At 42.4% G+C, this 20956-nt stretch overlaps 1 protein-coding gene across 1 annotated transcript; it reads left to right on the forward strand.

The window, feature by feature from the left end:
• Positions 1-19373: 19373 nt before the first annotated feature.
• LOC124681401 (putative cyclin-dependent kinase F-2) lies at positions 19374-20540 on the forward strand. The gene has a single exon (XM_047216327.1). The coding sequence runs from the start codon at positions 19374-19376 to the stop codon at positions 20538-20540; it is 1167 nt and encodes a 388-aa protein (XP_047072283.1).
• Positions 20541-20956: the final 416 nt, after the last annotated feature.

Raw genomic sequence — 20956 nt, forward strand, 5'->3', positions numbered from 1 at the left:
CTTTGCTTGGCCTGCCACGGTAGTTTTGCAGTTCCACTGTTATTGTTTCACACGCTGTTGTTGCTGATGGACCAAAAGTGGGTTTTAAAGTTCGTTTTTGGTGCATCAGCCGCCAGCCCGCTTAAGTCCTGAATAGCTAGTACCTATGCATCAGCCATCAGCCCGCTTAAGCCCTGCATAGCTAGTACCTATTCATCAGCTTCAAACCTTGGACCATGTCTTTTCTTGATCTTACGACATGCATCAGCTTCAAACCCGACCCTGCCCTTTGAACTTAGGACACTCGACAGCTACCCTGTTGTTTCTTGGCTTGGGCAGGATGAATAGCTCCTTGAAGCGCATGCATAACCTCCGATGGGAGGAGCGATGCTGGGTAGGAAGATCAAAACGGGAGAAACTGTGATTCTGGGTAGGATAGGAGGATCAAAGCCGAGAGGTTGGGATAACTGGAGCTTCTGAATGTGTGTGTGTCACAAAAGGCCAGGGTTTTTTGCCAATTTATTTCAAACCATTTTGGTAAGATGAAGTATGCTGCCAGTTTAGGTTCTTTATCTAATACTACCTCTGATCGGGAAAGATCGATGTGGAAAAAAAAAAGCAAGGCTACGTACAATCTCTCGTTGATTAAATCGGATAGGAGGTAGTATCTGCGATGTCCTTGATTTATTGGCGATGTTATCTTTTCTCTGGAAAATGTAAGCTAGACCATTCTCCACGGATTAGTAGAACATAGTATCCAGAGGTAGCATTGACAAGTTTGGCGCGACGAGACGCACTAAACTTTGGCACGCCATATAGCCGAAGATTCATGCATGCTATCACAGATGTTATAAGTTGAATACAATTCCTTTCGGTTACGTGGCTGCCTGTGCATATTAGGGCATTAGTCACAGGAATATGAGAATGCATACATTTGTTTTATACTAGTATCACCTTAGTTCTCATCAGGGGCGAAGCTCCCACTAGGGTAAGTCCCCTACCTTGATTTTTAGTGAATATATTTAAATTCATACATTTTTGTGAACAATTTGAATGGTCATACATTGAAAATGAACACAGTATGAGAAAGGTATGCTTTTAATGAACACACGCGAAACAGACTTCGAATCGAAATCAGGGACTAGGTACCAAAAATGTGGACTCATTTTCCAGGTTTAGTGTGAATAAGATACCTTGTGTTACATAGATTTATCATGGACTTTACTATATGCAAGATAAGGTTGCGCTATTCATTATTCATATACGGGGAATTAAAGATTTTGGAGATTTCTTGATTTTTAAAAGACACATCATGTTTCATTCGACGATATTGAAAAGATTCCCCAATGATAAAGATTATCAAGACTAAGTTGCGCATCGAGCGAGCGCTTGATCAACAGATTAAATATTTTCATCTGTGTATTAACAAATTTCAAAAGAAAAAGGTAAAGCTTGCCATTGAGCTAGCACTATTGGTATGTTTGTAGGAGAGCAGATTTGGTGCACCCAGGTGCCAGTGCTCCTGATTTTTGTAATATTTAAAAAATATATTTATATGTTTCAAATAATTATAAATTTTATTCCACAAATACATACAGATGTTCTGAGTACTCGTGTAAATTTTTGGTAGAAATTTTCTTGTATTTTGAGCTGAGGAAAAATAACAAATTTGTAGGGATGGAAACTTTAGATTTTTGTCAGAAATTTTTCTTTTTCGTATAGCTCAAAATACAGCATATTTTCATCCGAAATTTACAGCATACCTTCGGAATGTTTATAAATATGTACGTATTTAATTTCAGATTTTTTGGAATTACAGAAATATGTTTTTTAAATACTAGGATCACTGGAGCTCATGTGCCAAAGAGACTTTTCGTGTTTGTAGGTTCTACTTATAACCACATATGCTTCTACTTATATATAGCATTAATGTCTCAGAACTATTTTAGTTTTTTTTGCATTACTTTTAAAGAGTTCGTTCTACCTCAGATTATTTCCGTCCTTCCGCACTGATCCTCACCAACTCTTTTCTTTCCTTTTCGGGTAAAGGCTCCTCACCAATTCAATGCCAACTAGTGGAATAGCTATGTTCCATTAACTAAAAACAAACCTAAGACCAAATACTCCAATAATTGCTCCAAAAAAGTTGGATAGGAGACGCCGATGGGACCATCCGAGGAACGTATGGCAGGTTAAACTGCAAGTGGTATCACAACGCCAATTAAGTATCCATTCATCTGTGCACCACTAGCCACCTTTGGACACCCACGGATGTCACACTCTCACTAACTCTTGGATGAATTCCTTGCACCCTAGCTAGAGATATTTTCCGTGAAGAAGAAGACTAGTCGCTAGCGCTGGCAGCACACTTGCGCACTCGCATCCGAATGTATATATTTATAAATGGGGTTTTAGCCAGTGAATCCTCAGTGCTCTGTGGTTGGAATTGCAAAGAAATCACGCAACAAATAAGCTAGTTATAAACATCCCAATTGCTAAAAAGTGCTTGGATGCTCCCTGTCAAACCGAGCACTCGCTCGTGAGCCGTTGGATTCGCTGTTGACGGACGGATTTCACGCGGCTCTGGCGACCGGATCCCACCTGGACGCGGACCGTTTCGCACCTGAAACCCGGACCATCCCCACTTGTGTTTTTGTCGTCTTCTGTTGTCGATTCGGAGAGGCAGACCCGCGACGTTTTCTCCTCCATTTTCTCTTCCTCTTTCTCTCCATCGCGATCCCAAATCCCCTCTCGCGTTAGGGTTTCTCGGTGCTGGTGGCGGAGCTCGGCGATCTCGTTCGCTGGCGGAGGCCGGCGATCTCGTTCGCTGGCGGAGGCCGGTGATCTCGGACGCTGGGAGTTTCGCCAACCGCGCGGTAGTGCGGCGAGCTCTGCGCCGGGGAGTGAGGCTTCCCCGTCGGTGTTCGGCGACGATTTTCGGCAGGGGGGAGGAGGTCGCGTGCGTCGAGGTGTTCCATCTGTCGACGCGACCAGAGAGTGCGCGGCCACTCCATTAGCCAGTCGTCGAGATCCGCGGTGTTGAGCGCGGCGGTGGGGATCAACAAGGCGGGAGATCTAGGTGCGGTCGTCGGCGGGGTGCGAGGTCACCAAGGTTTCGGCGTCCCAGAGGTTTTTTCTAGCTTCATCATCTGCTAATTTTTGCTTGTTGTTCGTACATTTTTTTGGAGCGAGCAATTCGATGCATAGGTAGTCCCCTGCAAAATTACTTTCGTGGGGACCAATTCGAGCCAATTCGAGCCAATCACGAACTAATTTTCGTGGTTGTTGAGGACCATTTCGAGCCAATCACGGATTAATTTCTCTTGAGGACTTTTTTGCTTGGTAGCTGCTGACGTATAGTTCTGGTGGTACTGCCCTTGATTTTTTGCTGTGTGTGCAACGCATGTGCCAAATCATAATGTACAAGGTAGATGCAATGGTAGGCTTTTTCGACAAACGATAATGGTGCGTTACTTCATAACAAATCATGGTGCGTCGCCGCGGAGGAGGTGTCCACCATGGCGTTTCTACATCTTCATGTTTTCTACATGTTCAAGCCAGCTGAGAGGGAACCAGTAATTTTGCTCTCGATGATGATGATGAGGAGGCTGCAGAAATGGCACTACGTGAGGAGGAGTTCGAGCTGTAGATTGTATTTTTTTGTGTGCTGACGATACGTGTTGATGGGGAATGCACCTCTACCTGTTCAATTTTTTCTACTCCTTTGTGATGTTTGATCATGCTACACAGATGCAAATTTGCAGCTGAGACCAGGGATAATTGGATTGCTTGTGTTGCATACCAGGGAGAGATCAGTCACTGTTTTTTCATTACCTTCTGCTTCGTCTACGCTCACTTTGTTCTTTTTTCTGTATGGGCAAAACAATTTCATTTGTATAGTCAGAACATTGATTAACATCTTTGTTGATGCCTCATATTTTTGAAAGCAAGGTCTAGTACAGAGCTTTTGGTGAAGAGACTTTTTATGAGGATTACTAGTAGGGATGTGCAACTTAATATTAGTAGGTATACAACTTAGGAATTGTGGGGTATGCATCTTAGCACATTTGTGAATTTCACCATCTATAAAATACCCCAAAATACTAACTTAGCAGATTTTTTGTGAGTGTACAATTTTTATTGGGGTGCAAAATGCAACTTAGCTCATATGTGATCCAAGACAAAAGGTAGTTGACAAATCATGGTAGCCGATTTAGTACTAACTGTAGGCATGGACTTTCAAGTTCATATGTAGTTGCATTTTTTGTCACATGTAGTTGTGTGCAACTTTACTATAGTTGTTTTTGTAGCCAACATAGTGGCAGTGATGTACAACTTAGACGTGGTGATATATTTTTTTTTTGGACAGTGGATGCAACTTAATCATAGTGTGGTGTACAATTTAACAATAGTGGGTATACAACTTAACAACACTGAGTATGCAACTTAATTTTTGTTTTTTATATAGGTTTTATTTGCTTCCTGCTAATAAATTCGGCACAGGCAACGGAAAGGGAAAGATTTACCATCGGAATAAAAAGGAAAGGAAGTTACTGCTCTTCGTGCCTAGAGGAACAGCAGAGCACATTCCTCCTGAATTTACCCCTGGCCAACAAAATAAGTAGCGTGCATCGGCGGAGGCGGCAATGGCAATAATACCTCTGACAAAATTCAACACAGTAGCATATAGTGGATGCAGCTTAACAATAGTGGCTATGCAAATTAACATTAGTCTATGCAACTTAGCATCGCAACTAAAGACTTTTTAGTTTTTTTTAAGTTTTCATTTGTGTGTAGTTCCACATTTTTTAAGGGTTTGATTGCTGTTTTGGGTATTTTATAGTTTGCATAGTTTTTTTTAGTTGCCTAATGCATTTTCTCTCTATTTCTACAGTGTCAAAAATTCTGAAATTATGAATAAGGATAATGATAAGCGGTCCCGACTACGGTTACCACAAGTTTCTGGAGTTGTCCGAGAAACAACTATCTCAACAGCAGCAGCACCTGCTCCACCAAATGTTTTCGCAGCCAGGAACTCTGTTGACCCATCCAGAAATGCAGCACCGAAGCCTGCAGCTGCCCGACGCTTTAAGGTAGTGAGTTTTTTGTACGGACTTTTCTCTTTTAATCTTTTACATATTTTTTTTTCGTAATTCAATGTTTTTTTGGGTTTCAACTAACATTCCTTCTGTTATGTTCAGCTTGGAAGGAATCGAGCTTCCCCTGCAAGGTTGTTTAAACTTAACAAGATACTTGTGCCGACTCGAAGGAACTCATTGAAGAATGGGGCTGGGGAGGAATGTTAAAGGTTGAAGCTAAAGAAATGCCCGTTGACCCGAGTATGTGGGTGCTTTCATGCTTCGATCCCATAAGAAGCGAGCTTGCCATTCCTGGTAGGGGGAGCATTCCAAGTTCATCGCTGACAGCTACACCAGGATTTTTGGGATCCGAAATGAAGGCATGCCTGTTTGTTATGAAATGGAAACGGAACCAATTAAGTTCATGAACGAAGAGTATGGAATAGAAAGTGGTTCAGCACCAGACTTTGTTGATTGGTGCAAAATGATTTCAGACATGGGAGGTTCAGCAGATATGAAGTTCCTCCGTGCATATTTTGCGGGAGTAATCAGCTGTTTCATTAGCCCTACAACAAGTCCAACTATAAGTCCCAGATGTTACACCAGTTTATTTGATCTCAATCAGTTCCGCCGGTTAAACTTCGCACAGTTTGCAATTGATCAAATCATTGCTGAAGTAAAGAAGATGGGAGTGAAGAAGAAGTCTGTGTGTTGTTGCCTGCATCACCTAGTGGTAAACTTCAAAACCAAATTTCTTTTTATTTTTTTGGAACCACACTATAGTGTTTTCAGTATACCAACTTTCTTACCTGAACCAAATCATGTTCTATCTGTTTTTTGCAGATACTTTACCTCGATTCGTTGGTGGTTGATGAGCCTGTAGCAACTGATGAAGAGTGCCCCATTCGGGCTGCAGCATGGAACGATAGGCTCATACAAAATGTTATGCGCAAGGACTCTAAAGGCAATGGCGAGTTTGGGAAGCTTAGAGTAAGTGTTCTGAACCAATGAAGCTTAGAGTAAGTTAATCATATACTGTGTTTTTGACTAACACGGTGGTCTGTCTTTTTTCTTCGTTTTTGTGTTTTGCATGAAAAGTTGAAAGAAACAATTGGTGCAAGTTTAAGAGACTCTCTTTTTGTGGGAATGACCAGGGCGGAGGAATTTGTATCTTCAAAGTTGCCACGGAAATTTGCAAGCGAGGTATACATGTTGGACTATAGTTAAATTTTTTGCATCTCACGAGTGAACTTTTTACATGTTCTGGTGTCTAAGTTATCTACCATTAGGACTGACTTGGCTTTTTATTTGCTAAGTAGCGCATCATTTTTGTTCCGAAGGTGCATACATATAAGTAAGTTGTGCATTTTTTTTTGTCGCCGTTTTTTAATGGTTCCACATAAAAGCCAAGTTGTATATTGAATAGAAGAATGGCTAGTTCCACATTTTTACCTAAATCTGTTTTTTGCATGTGATTTTTTTGTGTTGCTTCACACGTGTGCTAAGTTGCATACTCACTAATTCTAAGTTGCATACCCACTATGATTAACTTGTATCTACTGACTAGTCTAGTTTCACCATGTCTTTTTTTTTAGTTTTGTGGTACAGTAAGTTGAATTACATAGTAAAACCAAGTTTTTTCATATGCATTTTTACTAAGTTGCCTCTCTTTTCCCGTTGCTCTCCTTCCGTGTTGCTGCTCCCTCTTCTCCATCGGCACAGGGGGGAAGGCGGGCGAGACTGATTGCCTTATGCCGTTTCGGCAAGCCAAGGCATGTCAGCACGCCGCGCCGTCCACCCTCTTAGTAGCAAGGCATTTTAACTAGCAGGGTTGCTAATAGCGCGGGCCGAACTTTTCACTAGTCATGCACTAATTCTACTTTAGTTTTGTGTTCACGAGGAAGATTTTGGGGTCGCCGCTTGCCACCACAATTAGTAGCAATTTGAACTAGTTCATGTGTGACTGCTTTGTAATTTGCCAATGGACTGACAGTTTCAACTAGTTCAAATGTTGCTGCTTCGAAACATGTTTAAGTTGGTTTCATGTATACAGTTAAGTTGGCTTTCTGAACATGTTTAAACTGTTTCCTGAATAAAAGCTCTGTCAACATGCTTAAGTTGCTTTCGTCTACAATTAAGTTGCCTACTGAACATGATTAAGTCGTTTTCATGGATACAATTAATTTGGCTTTATGAACATGTTTAAATTGTTTTTGAATAAAAGCTCTGTCAACATGTTTAAGTTGCTTTCATGTCTTTAATTAAATTGGCTATTGAACATGCTTAAGTTGGTTTCCTCCATACAACTATTTTTTACTATGTAATTCTAAGTTGCATCCTCACTAATTCTAAGTTGCATACCCACTATGATTAACTTGTATCTGCTGACTAGTCTAGTTTCACCATGTCTTTTTTAAGTTTTTGTGGTACAGTAAGTTGAATTACATAGTAAAACCAAGTTGTTTCATATGCATTTTTACTAAGTTGCCTTGTATATGCAGAAGAAACGAAAAATTGCTGTAATTGTTGGGGAGCTGTGCACAGACATATCAAACAGGCTTGGCACCTTTGTCGAATCGTTTGCGAATTTAATGGATGAAGAGCAGGGAGGTAGCAGGAAGAGGCAACGGAATGACAAAGTTGTTCATGATGAGGATGTTTGCGACGACGAAGGTGTTGATGATAATAATGCAGAACGTGAATCTGAAGAAGATAGTGATGGCGAAGACGATGACGATGATGACACCAGGGAGGATGAAGACGATGACAACAGGGAAGATGAAGATGACCCAGATGGCAGGAATGACAACCATAGCACTGGTACTGGGGAAGATGAACAGCACGAAGACCCAGCATCCAACTTGCATCCGCCTCCAAGAAGATCTGCTAGGCTAACACCTAAAAAACCCCATGATGGTCCATCTAGCAACCTCAGGAAGAGGGGTTGTGACAATGTAGATGATAACAACAGGGGAGATGAAGTTGATAACAGCAGGGAAGTCGAAGATGATGCAGATGTCAGAAGTGACAACCATAGCACTGGAGGTAGAGGGGAATATGAACAAGTTGAACACTCAGCTGATTACTCGCAACCGGCTCCAAGAAGATCTGCTAGGCTGACACCTCAGAAATCAAATGATGCACCATCTAGCAATCTCAAGAAGATGCCTTCTGACAATGAAACAAGTTCAGATGATTTGTCAATTCAGGGTCTTATTCAGAGTATTAGAAGGAGGGCTGAGCAAGAACGCTCAACACAGTTGCACACAAATCAGGAGCATGACAATGATGATGCACCAAATGTATCAGATTGCAGTCCATTTTCTGAACTACGAGAGTTGGTTGGCTCAGAGATAAGACGTGAAATTGACATTCCTTACATAGAACCCCCTCAAATTTTCGACAAAGATCCCCATTCGTATGCAAAGGAAGTGTTCATGAGTGTGATACAGAAGGATAAGCAGTCAACTCTGGAAAGCGACCCACCACTTACCACTTTTGGTAGTGATGAGGCAATACAAAAGCTCACAGCAGAGTGCTTTAACGTGCATAGATTGGATATCCAAGGTGCAGATCAGAAGCAAAAGACTTTTAGACAGAAGCAGGTGGTACATCGTGAACGTCCAGTTCAAAACCAAAAGAAAAGCAGGTTATCAGCTAATGATACTGGGAAGTCAACAATCCCAGTCACATCACAAACCGAACCAGAAGCAGTGAAAGTGAGCACAAATATCCCACATGGAACAACCAAATTGGCAAAGCAAAACAAGCATGTCACTGCAGTTCCTAATTATGGGGTTCAGGAAAATCCTCAAGTCATGTCTCATTGTGCAGTGCCACCAAGTAAGTTTCTTCAGTAACACACAAATCTATTAGCATACTTTTCTTTTTTTCTTTTTTGTATCAGAACAATGCTTAACTTGCCTCAACACAAGGAACAAAGTTGTTTTTAAAAATGTTCTGCCTTGGTTTCTGGTTTTCCCAAAAGCAAAAATAATATTGTCACTGCATGTGCAGATGCAAGACCAACAAGAGCAAATCCATTTCAGCCCAGATCTTCCAGAGGAACTGAACATCAGCAAAATCCACAAGTCATGCCTCATTCCCGAGTGTCACCAACTAAAGTAATGAAAGCACCACAGAAACATGCACCACTGCCGCAGGGGATTCCAGCAAACAGAGAAGCTACATGCCCTACACGTAAAACCTGTCCACCTCCTGAACCAAAGATTACAAATCTTGATGAGGTCACGAGGAAACGTGCTATGCTGGCCAGAGCCCCGGATGCTCCGAGTTTCGATCTTGGTTTTGATAGCCCTGCAAAAATCGACACAAACACTCCATACTCATTTGGTATAACACCAGTTGACTTGGATGCTGAACGGTTTGGCAGCGAAGTAGATGATTGGGATGAAGCAACCTGGAAAGAAGCTTGTGAAGCCGTTGACAAGGTTGAAAAGGAGAAGAAGTATAAGGAACAACAAACTACCGACAACAGCACTGTCCTTACTGGTAGTGGGTTCAAGACTCCTGTAACTACGGTGAACAACATTGCATCCAGCTCTCAAGCAGAGGAAAGCACAACAGCAGCTGAGAGGCCAGAAGAGAAGCGACGCAGACTAATTAGGCAAGCTATTTGTCAGTTATCACCATACATCACGTATGAAGATAGTACCCTGTTCACATGTTCAGCAGAGGTCAAAGAGTTGTACAATGCAGTGATTGCCCATGGACGGAGATCCACGAGGGGCAAGGAAATTGACAAATCTCCAATAATTGTCAACTATGAAAGGTTTTTTGTATCACTGAAAGAGCTTGCCAACGCAATGATGCCTTGTGGTTTAGTGAGCAATACTGTAATGGAACTTGGAATCGAATCCATCATGTTGAGGAAAGATAGGGATGTGAAGAAGATTGTTATGCCTTTGAGGGTTTCGGTACGAATCCATATTTTTTTTTGTGTTTTTTTGGTCTACTTTTTCCTGTACTTTTTGCTGTACCATGTGTATATTCATAATCACATGCTTTTTATTTTACTATATGCAGCATCTACTCAAAGATTTGAAAAAGAATGAGAAGGAGTTGAAAAAACACTTCAGCAAGGCTACTGCACACCTTGACAGGAAAGACTCTGTAAGTTTAGTTTTTCTATACCATGATTTAACTTGATTTTCCTTACAGTGGCACTCAAGTTGTCTTAGTTTAGACGCGACAATTTTTTCTCGGCCTATCTTGTGTTCCTTAACTAACCAACATGGATTTATCAAAAACATTTTTCATAGTCGCATTTTAGTGACTAGAACAAACTTTTTTGATTTACAAGACATGCACAAGTTGGATACTTAAGTTGCATTAGTGACTCAGTAAACTAGGATTCACAAGCATGCTCAACTTGTATTTAGCAAAAACATTTTTCGCAATTACAACTACGATTAAATTGTACACCACTAGGTGATATCCAATCATGTTTTAGACGCGACAATTTTTTTACTGGCCTATCTTTGTGTTCCTTAGCTAACCAACATGGATTTATCAAAAATCAATTTTTAAGTCGCATTTTAGTGACTAAAACAAACTTTTTGATTACAAGACATGCACAAGTTGCATACTTAAGTTGCATTAGTGACTCAGTAAACTTGGATTCACACACATGCTCAACTTGTATTTAGCAAGGGGTGGGGGTGGGGCAGTGCCATGTATATGGCATCCTTTCCAGAAATGTTCAGACATGTTCAGAATTGTCACAATGTTTGTACAAGAAAAACACACTTCACTATGATGGATCTGCACTAAGCAGATTTTTTGTTAACTGTATATAAAATGGTCAACATGCCTGCGAGCGACCTGGGCCAAGCTAACAGAGTTGATTTTCCTGAACTTACTCCTTCGTGGATTGCTTAAGAAATAAATTCTAAACTGTCTATTTTTTGTTCGTATAGTAAATCCTTTTTTGTGTCAATGGTCTGCATGCTAATTTACCCTTTTTACCTCTAATAAAATGCAGGTGATGTTGCCAGTAATTGAAGACTTGGTACCTGATGCAGATGAGCCAGTGAACCACTATTGGTTATTCGTCATCAACATTAGGGATAGGAGATTTGAGGTGCTGGATTCCCTTAGATCTTTGTATGATAGAAAATTTGCTCAAAATGTCGAGGACATCCTTTCAGCTATTCACACATTGTGGGACCAGTATTATGCAAATTCACCAGTTAAGCTCAGTAGATTCGAAGGCCCCGAAGACATAAAGCCACCAAAGCAAGGGACCAAGTGAGTTCAGTTGGGAAATATATACGTACTGACATTTGTGTTTTTTCCAAACATGTAGTAAGTTTGTACAGAGGTTTTGTTTCTACATGTATTTTCTAACTTGATTTCTACACTGATTTCCCATTCAAGCTAACTTTGATTCCCAAATTAGTACAAGTTGTTTGACAGTCAAAGCTAATTTTGATTTCTACACATGTACTAACTTCATCCCCCATTCAAACTAACTTTGATTCCCAAATTAGTACAAGTTGTTTGACAGTCAAAGCTAATTTGATTTCTACACATGTACTAACTTCATCCCCCATTTAAACTAACTTGAATTCACACAATTTATGTTTTTATCCAGCAAGTTATGTTTATCCAGGTGTGCCACAATCCCGCAAAAGTGTACAAGTTGTTTGTCCAGTTCAAATAACTTTCTTCTTACACATGTACTAACTTCATTCCCCATTCGAACTAACCTGGGTTTCCACACATGTCCAAGTTGTTCCTACTTTTTCAAACTAAAAATGGTTCTCCGCATATGTACAAAGTTTTTTGTTTCTCCATGTTTAACTAAGTTTTTCTCAAACTAATTTGGTTTCTACACATACTGCAGCACGGAATGTGGCATTTGCACGTTGTTCAATGCAGAACATTGGAATGGCAGGAAGTTACCAAACTACTCAGCCTCTCACATCCCAAACATCAGGAAGAAGATGACTCATACATGGGTTACATCTATCAAGAATACTGTGAAATGGAAAGCAATTATAATGAAGAAGAAATGAGGTATAGTTGCTGGTTCAAGCAAGCATTTTTGTAATACTACACCTTATGAAATTTGCTGCTCCAAAATGTATGTTCATACTTATATAAATAAAGAGTTACATATTCATGACTACACATCATGTCTTCATTTCTCTAGTTGTTTTTCCCCAAAAAAATTGCTGCCTTTTTTTATGGGTGCCTGTCCTTATTTGCCTAACGCAGCAGTACACGTCGCAGTGTTATGACCAGGATGTCCACACACACCACACAAACTCACTTTTTTTGGCTGCAACTCAATACCTGCTGGAATTCTACTTTTCTTACGACCTTTAGTATTAGATCTGGGAGGATTGAGAATAACGAAAGGTTCATCTCTTGGCGCAACAACACCACCAGATTGTTGTTCCAAAGATGCTTGCTCCTTCGCACAACCTCGATGCTGAGGTGCAGCAGATTGTGGCACAGACGACGTATGTTCTGTCTGTTTTCCTGAGAACTTTGCATTTGGAGAAGGACCCACATGGACACCTTGAGGTGATGCATAAGTTTGTTCCACAAGAACTTGCTGGTTGGTTTCCGTTGGTTTTGTTTGCTGTCCCGTAGGAGCGGAAGTTTCAAACCAGTTCCTACCAGTAGCTTTTGCTCGTTTACTGGTACTAGTTCTTGGCAAAGGCGCTGCATTCCTTGCTTGACGAGTAGTAGGAGCCGAAGGTGCTGCACGCTTCGCAGTAGGAGCTGCTGGTTGCTGCTGGGCATGAGGAACCGTTGTTTCCTGCTGCGCATTAGAACTCGATGAAGGTTGCGGTGCACTAGGACCTGCTCCTTGCTGATGTGCATTACCGCTGGGTGTAGGTTGCGGGGCATTACGGCTAGCTGTATGCTGATGTGCATTAGCTCCAGGTGTATGATGCGGGGCATTAGGATCTGATGTATGCTGATGCGCATAAGTAGGTACTGTTGGCTGTGCTGCATTTGTAGATGTATTGCTTTTAGCCTTTTTCCTCCGTACTTTCTTCAATTGCACAAACTCAGCCTTCATCTCCCTAATGTGTCTGCGAGCAATAGCTGCTGCTTGTTCAGTTTCACTGCCCAGTTTAGCAACCTGTACAAATGATGTACATAAATTTGCAAAACGCAACTTCTGTAGCGACTGTTCCGGCATCAACTCATCCAACGCAGGACCAGTAGGCATTGTGACACTTTCAACTGCAAGTTGAGTCCACCTTTTTGTGATGTATCTCTCTGGTATCCTATCAATGCCTATGTGTGTGAACACCTTTAAGACGTGACAGACAAAGCAAACCGTCGCGCTGAAACTTGCAAGCGATCACGAGTTGTAGCTGTTTTCACCACTTGCATTTACCATGTAGCTTCTTTCCCCGTATGGGTAGCACCTCTCACTCGTTAGGAACCAAATAGTACATGTTTGGTGCAAGAACCCGCACATTGTACCTACCAATGAGTTCAAACTCAACTTTGAATCCGTGGTAGATATCCCTTGTATAGACTGTAAGCGCATGCTTCTCAATCGGGAAAGTTGATTGTGGCACTACCTCAAGCTGTTCTGTCCTGTAGTCATTGTTCCCCTCAACTCCTAAAATTTTCCGCTGAATTTTCTCATATTGCTGCACAAAATGCTTAATTGAGTTGTGAGGATGAATATACCGCTTCAGCACAGCGTTGAACCCCTCACTTCTCTGAGTTGACTGCAAGAAGGGGAAGAAGCGATCTTTGAAGTAACATGGAACCCATGTGTGGGCATTTTTCTTTAACCAATCAAATGTTTCATTTCCTGCCAACTCCCACTTCAGAACCATTTCTTGCCAACGGGCTTCAAACTCTTCTACGAGTCCAACTCTCATCAACACATGAGTTGAATTCATCGACCAAACCCGGACGCCTTCCTAAGAAAGAACCAAGTTTCTCATTAGCTTTCTTCATTATATGCCGGCGACGGTTTCGATGCCGAGTTACTGGGAAAATAGCTTTTATCGCAGACCTCATAGCCCAGTCCTGATCTGTGATTATGTTCGACGGCTGCCTGCCATGCATTGCTTTAAGGAAAGTGCGGAAAAGCCACTCAAAACTTTCTTGTTTCTCATCTCGAATCAAACCACAACCCAGCATGAATGACTGGTCCATGTCCGTTTATCCCGACGAAGGGGGCAAAAGGCATGCTGAAGCAATTTGTCAAGAAGGTTGTGTCAAAAGACACGCAATCATGATAGGATTCTTCATAAGCTTTCCTCGCAACACTGTCGACCCAGAATATGTGTTCAACTCTGTTCTCATCGTCCAACGAGAAATCATAGAAGAAATCTGGGTCTTTCTGCTTCAAGTCCTTGAAATAGTCAAGTGTCTCACTTATGTCATATTCCTCGTTCTCACTTCTGAATTCTGACCTCAAGTTTGATATCGTTTTAGGGCCATATGGGACAAAAGCATCTTCACCATAAAATTCAGACATAATCTCCATCATGCGCCCTGCCATTTTTTTTTGCAAATGAAAAATAAAGCAAAATGTCAGTTAACCTATGATACATGTAACAAACCTTCCTTAATAGCAATAGGGAAATCAACTTTTTGTGTTTTTTTAGGCAATACATACTGTTTCTACATCTGCCATGCAACTAATTCTATACTCTTATTTTTTCAGGTAACTTTTTTCATAAAAATGGAGGACAGACATTTTGCAACCACTGGTAAGGTATGTTTTTGCAAACTAATATTTTTATCCAAGGTAGTATCCCAGTGCAGCCTAATTTGCTTCATTTCTTAATCTTCTATACCTAAATTTTTTGCCCCATCAGCGTGCTTTAACTAGCAAAATTCATATAAACCAAACCCAACCAAAATTTGCATCCTGCTACTGTACACACTTACTAATTTGAACACTTTGTGAAGCAATAAGTTGCACACAAATTTTTACTTACATTTTTCCTAAACTTGTTTCATAAAGATGCTCAAGTAGCGAACTAAGTTGGATAATTAAGTTGGTTTCGCCAAAGATAACTAACTTGGATCCTAAGCATGTATACTTTTGGATTCACATTAACTTAAGCATGTTCTTTTTTTTGGTAACCCAAGTTATTTTAAAAATCCAACTTTGTTGATTCAATAAATCAACTTAAGCAATTTTGCTAATCCAAGTTGGTTGTCTACAGAACACAAGTATTTTTTGTTAAGTTGTATACCCACTGTTTGTTAAGTTGCTTTACTAAATCAACAAAGTTGGAAACACCAGTAAAGCAACTTAAGGAACACAAGTTAAGTCCAGTAAAACAAAATTCAGTAAAGCAACTTAAGGAAATTTGGCTAATCCAAGTTGCTTAACTAAAGAACACAAGTTAGGTACAGCAAACAGACAACTTAAGTCCAGTTTTACATATTTTCAAGAGGTGCATTCCTACTAGTTCAAAACAATTCTTTGCAAAATGCTGACTACTTTTTAGAAACATGAAATGGGGAACAAAAAATGGTTTGGTTTTTATGGTCAAACCTGTTTGCAAATTGCAATTGTGTAGGCATCTTAGGAACTCTCTCTCATCTGGTGGAATACCCCTGTGTGATCTCAAGTATTTTGTGAGGGATGGCTTGTCAACCATGGCGTGGTTATGCTCGCAATGAAATAGGTCACCTCCCACTTGTTGTTTATTAGCTTCACAAACATTCTAGCACGACAACTCGTCTGCTTGATAGTTTCTCTCTTGCGCTTAACCGCTAATCTACTAGAACTTCTTTTTGATGGTCCAGCTTTGTCATCTTCATCATGTCCTTCTGAATTTTCTTCATCCATCTGTACTGGGCTCACTTCTTCAATAATGTTCATCCTTTCCCTCTGCAACTCTTCATCTGTTTTAGGTTTGCGGAATTTGTTGCATACAAACTGCTGCTTCTCCAGTGTGCCTGTATGTCTGTTCCTTTGGGATGTGTGAGACTTAACTGAGAAACCCAATTTCGCTGCATAAGCATTATAATGTACTCTTGCTGCTTCGACAGTATCAAACCGCATACCAATAAATGGTTCTGTTGGGGTGGAAAGAACTTCATGCATGCCAGCTATGTCATCTTCACCATCTTCGAACTCTGGATAAGTGGTAGATTCTGTAGGCATTGTAGTAGTCGGGTTGCTGTTGTTCCCAACATTGTGTGAAGCTGAATTGGTATGCGGGCCTCTATTACTGTGGTCATTTGAGCCACCACCAACTTCCTGGTCGCTGCCTATTGGGTCTGGAGATTCTTCAACCATCTCCGGTGGCGGAGCTTGAGTGCAAAACGGAGGATCCATGTCAATGTCATCATCTTCTGTTGGACCGGCATTCAGATCGATTCCTGACATCTGTTAAAATGAAAAAGCTCGTTAGTTTTTTTGAACCAAACCAACTAAATGAACAACTACTTCAAACCTAGCATGTTTTCGGTTTCTCATGTTATTTTTTTTGGGCCTATCATGTTTTCAATGCCAGAAGGAGCTTATATACAAAACCCTGGAACTACCTAAACATACTGATTTTCATTTTTTAAAGTTGCCTTTTTTATCTGTTTACTTTCCAAACTGACAAGTTCATTTTTGCATTTTAACTATGCAGGTTTTAATCAAAATGATCAAGTAGTGGCAAAGAGGCATCAGCATATCAAATGGCAGAAAGGAAAAATCATTGCACGTAGCTGTATCGCTACGCCTTTTATGTTTCGGAGAAAACAAAAACACATCTAGTTGTTTTTATGTGGAATGTTGTTTTCCGAATGACCACTACTAGTTGGCAGTTTTATTTTTTCCCTGACCAAGAACTGGTGTTTTTGTCTACCTTTTGTCCTTCTTTTTTTCTCCAAACCATACTATCTACTATGATGTCTAGTATCTCTGTTTATACTATGATGTTACTACGCAAATGAAAACTATGGTTATATCTGTGCCACAGGTATGCTTTTCTCTCTCCCATTACTTGTGTCACAATTCAACTGTTTTTAAATCAACCTAGTTTTGGGGGTAAAAAGTATCCCAGCATGTTGCTTTTGTAGTTTGATATCAGCCTAGAGATATAATGGAAAAGTAAAACTAGGTTATATCTGCAAGTGTTCATGGAAATACCACATTTTGTTGGGTAGAACAGAAACCAACTTTCATGAAAACCAGCTATGATGTCTGCAATTTGTTGGGTAGAACAGAAAAAGCCAAGTTTTGTATGTTTGATCCTGGTTTTCCAAACCATATCTACAGATTTTCATGAAAAAATATGTTCTTTTATGTTTTCCTAGCCATATCTGTGCAGATGTCCATGAAAAGCTAGATCTGTGCAGATGTTTCCAACTAATTTTTAGTACAATAGACATGAAAAGTTCGATGCCAGGTTTCTGGGAAAGGATATCTGTGCAGATGACCATGAAAAGCTAGATCTTTTAGTACAGAATACAACAACACAACATATATCTGCTGTTGATTTTGTGTTTTGACCATGTATCTGCTGTTGTTCATCATATATACAAGTAATTTTTTCTGCTGCTGAAAATAGACAAGGAGATCTGGAGATCTGGGAGAGATGTGTTCATGTTGCTGAAAATAGACAAGGAGGAGATTAGGGATTACCTTTTCTGCTGTGATGTGTTCTTTTAGCTGATGTGCAGTTGCTCTGAACTATCTTGGATCCATGGGAGTTCTCTGTAGAAGATCTGGAGGAGGAAGAAGTAGATCTGGAGGAGGAAGAAGGAGTTAGGGCAGGAGCAAAGCTAGTTTCTTGGTCTGGACGTCTGGGGTCGAATTTTGTGTGGTCTGTACACCCGTTGGAGGGTGGTACAGATATAGCATTGGTCCTCCTGCCTTTTTTGCCATCTTTTGACTTGGGTTGCTTTTTGTCTTGCACTTTTTGCTGTTTGTCTGGACGTGTTTGTTGTCTGGAGATCGACAAACGGGTGCCCATGAAGCCAAAACTAGCACCGGATGCTGGCCCAAGCCATCCAGCACTCGGATGCTGGCCCAAGCCAGCCAGCACTCGGATGCTGGGCCGGACCAGCCAGCACTCGGATGCTGGGCCGGACCAACCAGCACCGGATGCTGGCTAGCCACGTCCCATATTTATTACGTTGTAGACTTATTTTGTCTTGAGAAGTGTGATGTTACGGTAACATGTCAAGTTACCACCTTACTCTTTTTTCTTTATTGTCATCTCATGTCACTAAAATATATTGGAGTGTGTGATATTAGTATCTATGTTACACCCACTATGATTAGTCTTATAAACCCTTGATCACCACCACCACCCACCCACCCCAATACAAGCATAGTTGGGTGTCTGACATAAGCCTGAGACGATAAAGGGGTTGCAGAGTTTATTTTCGCTTACTCACAAGCTAGCTCTTGCCACCTCTCGAGGAAAAAACCTAGCAGCCACCTCCACCTCCACCTCCATCTCCACCATACGACACTACGTCCCCGTCCTCCGTCCTGTCTTGCCAGTGTCCGGAGGGATGGGGAACCCGATCTATGAGTGGAGTTTTCAGTAAAGTAGTGTTTTTAATAGACAAGGTTAGAATTTTGGTCACTGTCTTGTTTTTGGCCTCAATGTCAATGTAGATGGCACCGTTTGGAATAAGTGATTTCCAACCATTCGTTCGACAATGAGATCTTCTTCACAACATCATTTGTTGGAAGGTTAAATTTCTCTAGGTATGGTTTTCAGATCTTGCTTCCCTAGATCGATTTTGGATCTTTTCTTTGCAGTATTATTTTCTAGCTGCTACATCTTCGATAATAGTGATTCGTACTCTCACTGAAATATTGATGTTGATACTCTTATCGATATTAGTTGATTACGTTATTGGCTGCGTCATGTGCATACTATTGGCATTGTGGCTTAAAATTACGGTAGAATACTCGTTGTATTTACATGTACTCCTACATGATTTGACATCTCTCTAAATAAAAGCATTGACGCGTCTAGCCTGAGGATTAAACCTGTATTGACGTTTTCACGCACAATTTGGATTCATTCACTCATCACCGTAGGTTTTTTTTTTCGAATCAATCACCGCAGGGGTTGCACACGCACTTAACCACGGGGTCCGAATCCGAGAACATGCCTTCTATCTGGAGGTGCCAATTGCCAAACGGAAGAGCAAGCGGCAACCGGCAAGCAAGCCCACGAATCCGATACAAGGTAGAGTACGTAGGGACTCGACTTGGCCGGCGGTATTCCTCCTCCATACCTATATATGCCGCTCGTAAATCCGACCTCCCCTGCCACATCTCATCGATCGCACACAACGCGCTTCCCTGTTTCCACCAGCAGCTCCGATCTGATGGCCACCTGCAACAAGCGGCCCGCCGCCGTCGACCGCCCGGGAGCGACCACCTGCCGCAAGAGGAGGCGCGTCGTCGGAACCACCGCGGACTACGACACGGAGGCACGCCTCGGCGAGGGCATGTACGGCGTCGTCGTCAAGGCGCGCCACCGCGCCACCGGCCAGGCCGTGGCCATCAAGTCCCTCTGCAACCCCTTCAACGAGCACGAGCCAGCCGACGCCCGCGAGGTGCTGCGCGAGGCTCGCTTCCTGGAGGCGTGCGGCGGCCACCCGAACATCGTCGGCTTCCGCGCCGTCGTGCGCGACTACGTCACCGACGAGCTCTGCCTCGTCATGGAGCACGTCCAAGGGAAGAGCCTCCACCGCCTCCTGCGCGAGAGGCGCGGCGGGCTCCCGGAGGACACGGCGCGGGGCTTCATGTGGCAGCTTCTCGCGGCGGCCAAGAGGATGCACGGCTGCCACGTCGTCCACCGCGACCTCAAGCCGGCAAACATTATCGTCGGCGAGAAAGAAGAAGAAGGAATCCTCAACCTCAAGATCTGCGACTTCGGGGCCGCCCTGTCCCTGTCGGAGGCGCCGCCGTACGAGAACGCCGGCACGGGGTGGTACCGGGCGCCCGAGATGCTCCTCGGATTCTGCGTCCACGACGCGCTCGTCGATACGTGGTCGCTCGGCTGCGTGATGGCCGAGATCCTCAGCGGCGAGAGGCTTTTCCAGGCGGACGGACCCGTCTCGCTGCTCAGGAGGATCTTCGAAGTGGTCGGCGCGCCAGACGACGCAACGTGGCCGGGGTTCACTTCCAGGGAGTTCGCGCCCGAGGTGCAGCAGGTGCTAACGGGCCAACGGAGCACGTTGCGAGACATCTTCCCAGAGGAGAAGCTGTCCCAGGAGGGCTTTGATCTCCTGAGCGGCCTTCTTACCTGCAACCCCGACAAGCGCTTCACGGCCGCCGCCGCGCTCAAGCTGCCATGGTTCGCCTCCGTTGCTGCAAACGCTCAACCTCTTCTTCTTCCTCATCCTGCTGCTGCTACGACGGCCGTGTCCATAAAGGAGGAGGAAGTGGAGATCGCTCCATCGACGCTGCGCAGAAAGAGGGTCACCGCAAAGAAATCCATGTTGCCCGTAAAGAAGAAGACGCAGCTGATCGTTCCACCGGCGACATAATCCAAGACGGCCACTCCTGGCACCTGGAGTAGTTTAAAGAAGCACCTGGCATAGTTGTGGTTGAATCCAACTGATTGTACTGTAGAGTAGATGTAGATGTAGTGCTATATGCCTGGATCCAACTGACGTACGTACTGATCAATTCCTTGTTTGGTGGAATATTCAGTCATGTAATATATCTCGTTTGATGCAATTGGTGACAACTTGATCAATGTGATTTTGCCTTCTTGGTTTCGCAACTCTCAAACTCCTGGAATACATACAGATTGTCTAATAGTACCAATTAGCTAGATCCAAGCAGATAGCTCTACCACTAACTTTTCGATCACATATATTCCAAGCATTTCGTTTGGAAAGTAGATGTCATGTTCAGCAAACCATTACTCAAGCCAATTTCTATCACATCATATGGCCAC

This window comes from Lolium rigidum, unplaced genomic scaffold, assembly GCF_022539505.1.
Source record: "Lolium rigidum isolate FL_2022 unplaced genomic scaffold, APGP_CSIRO_Lrig_0.1 contig_41779_1, whole genome shotgun sequence".
In the NCBI taxonomy this organism is placed as follows: domain Eukaryota; kingdom Viridiplantae; phylum Streptophyta; class Magnoliopsida; order Poales; family Poaceae; genus Lolium; species Lolium rigidum.

Bases quoted from the DNA above. Each gene is read 5' to 3' on its own strand.
- LOC124681401 (XM_047216327.1), top strand. From the start codon at position 19,374: ATGGCCACCTGCAACAAGCGGCCCGCCGCCGTCGACCGCCCGGGAGCG.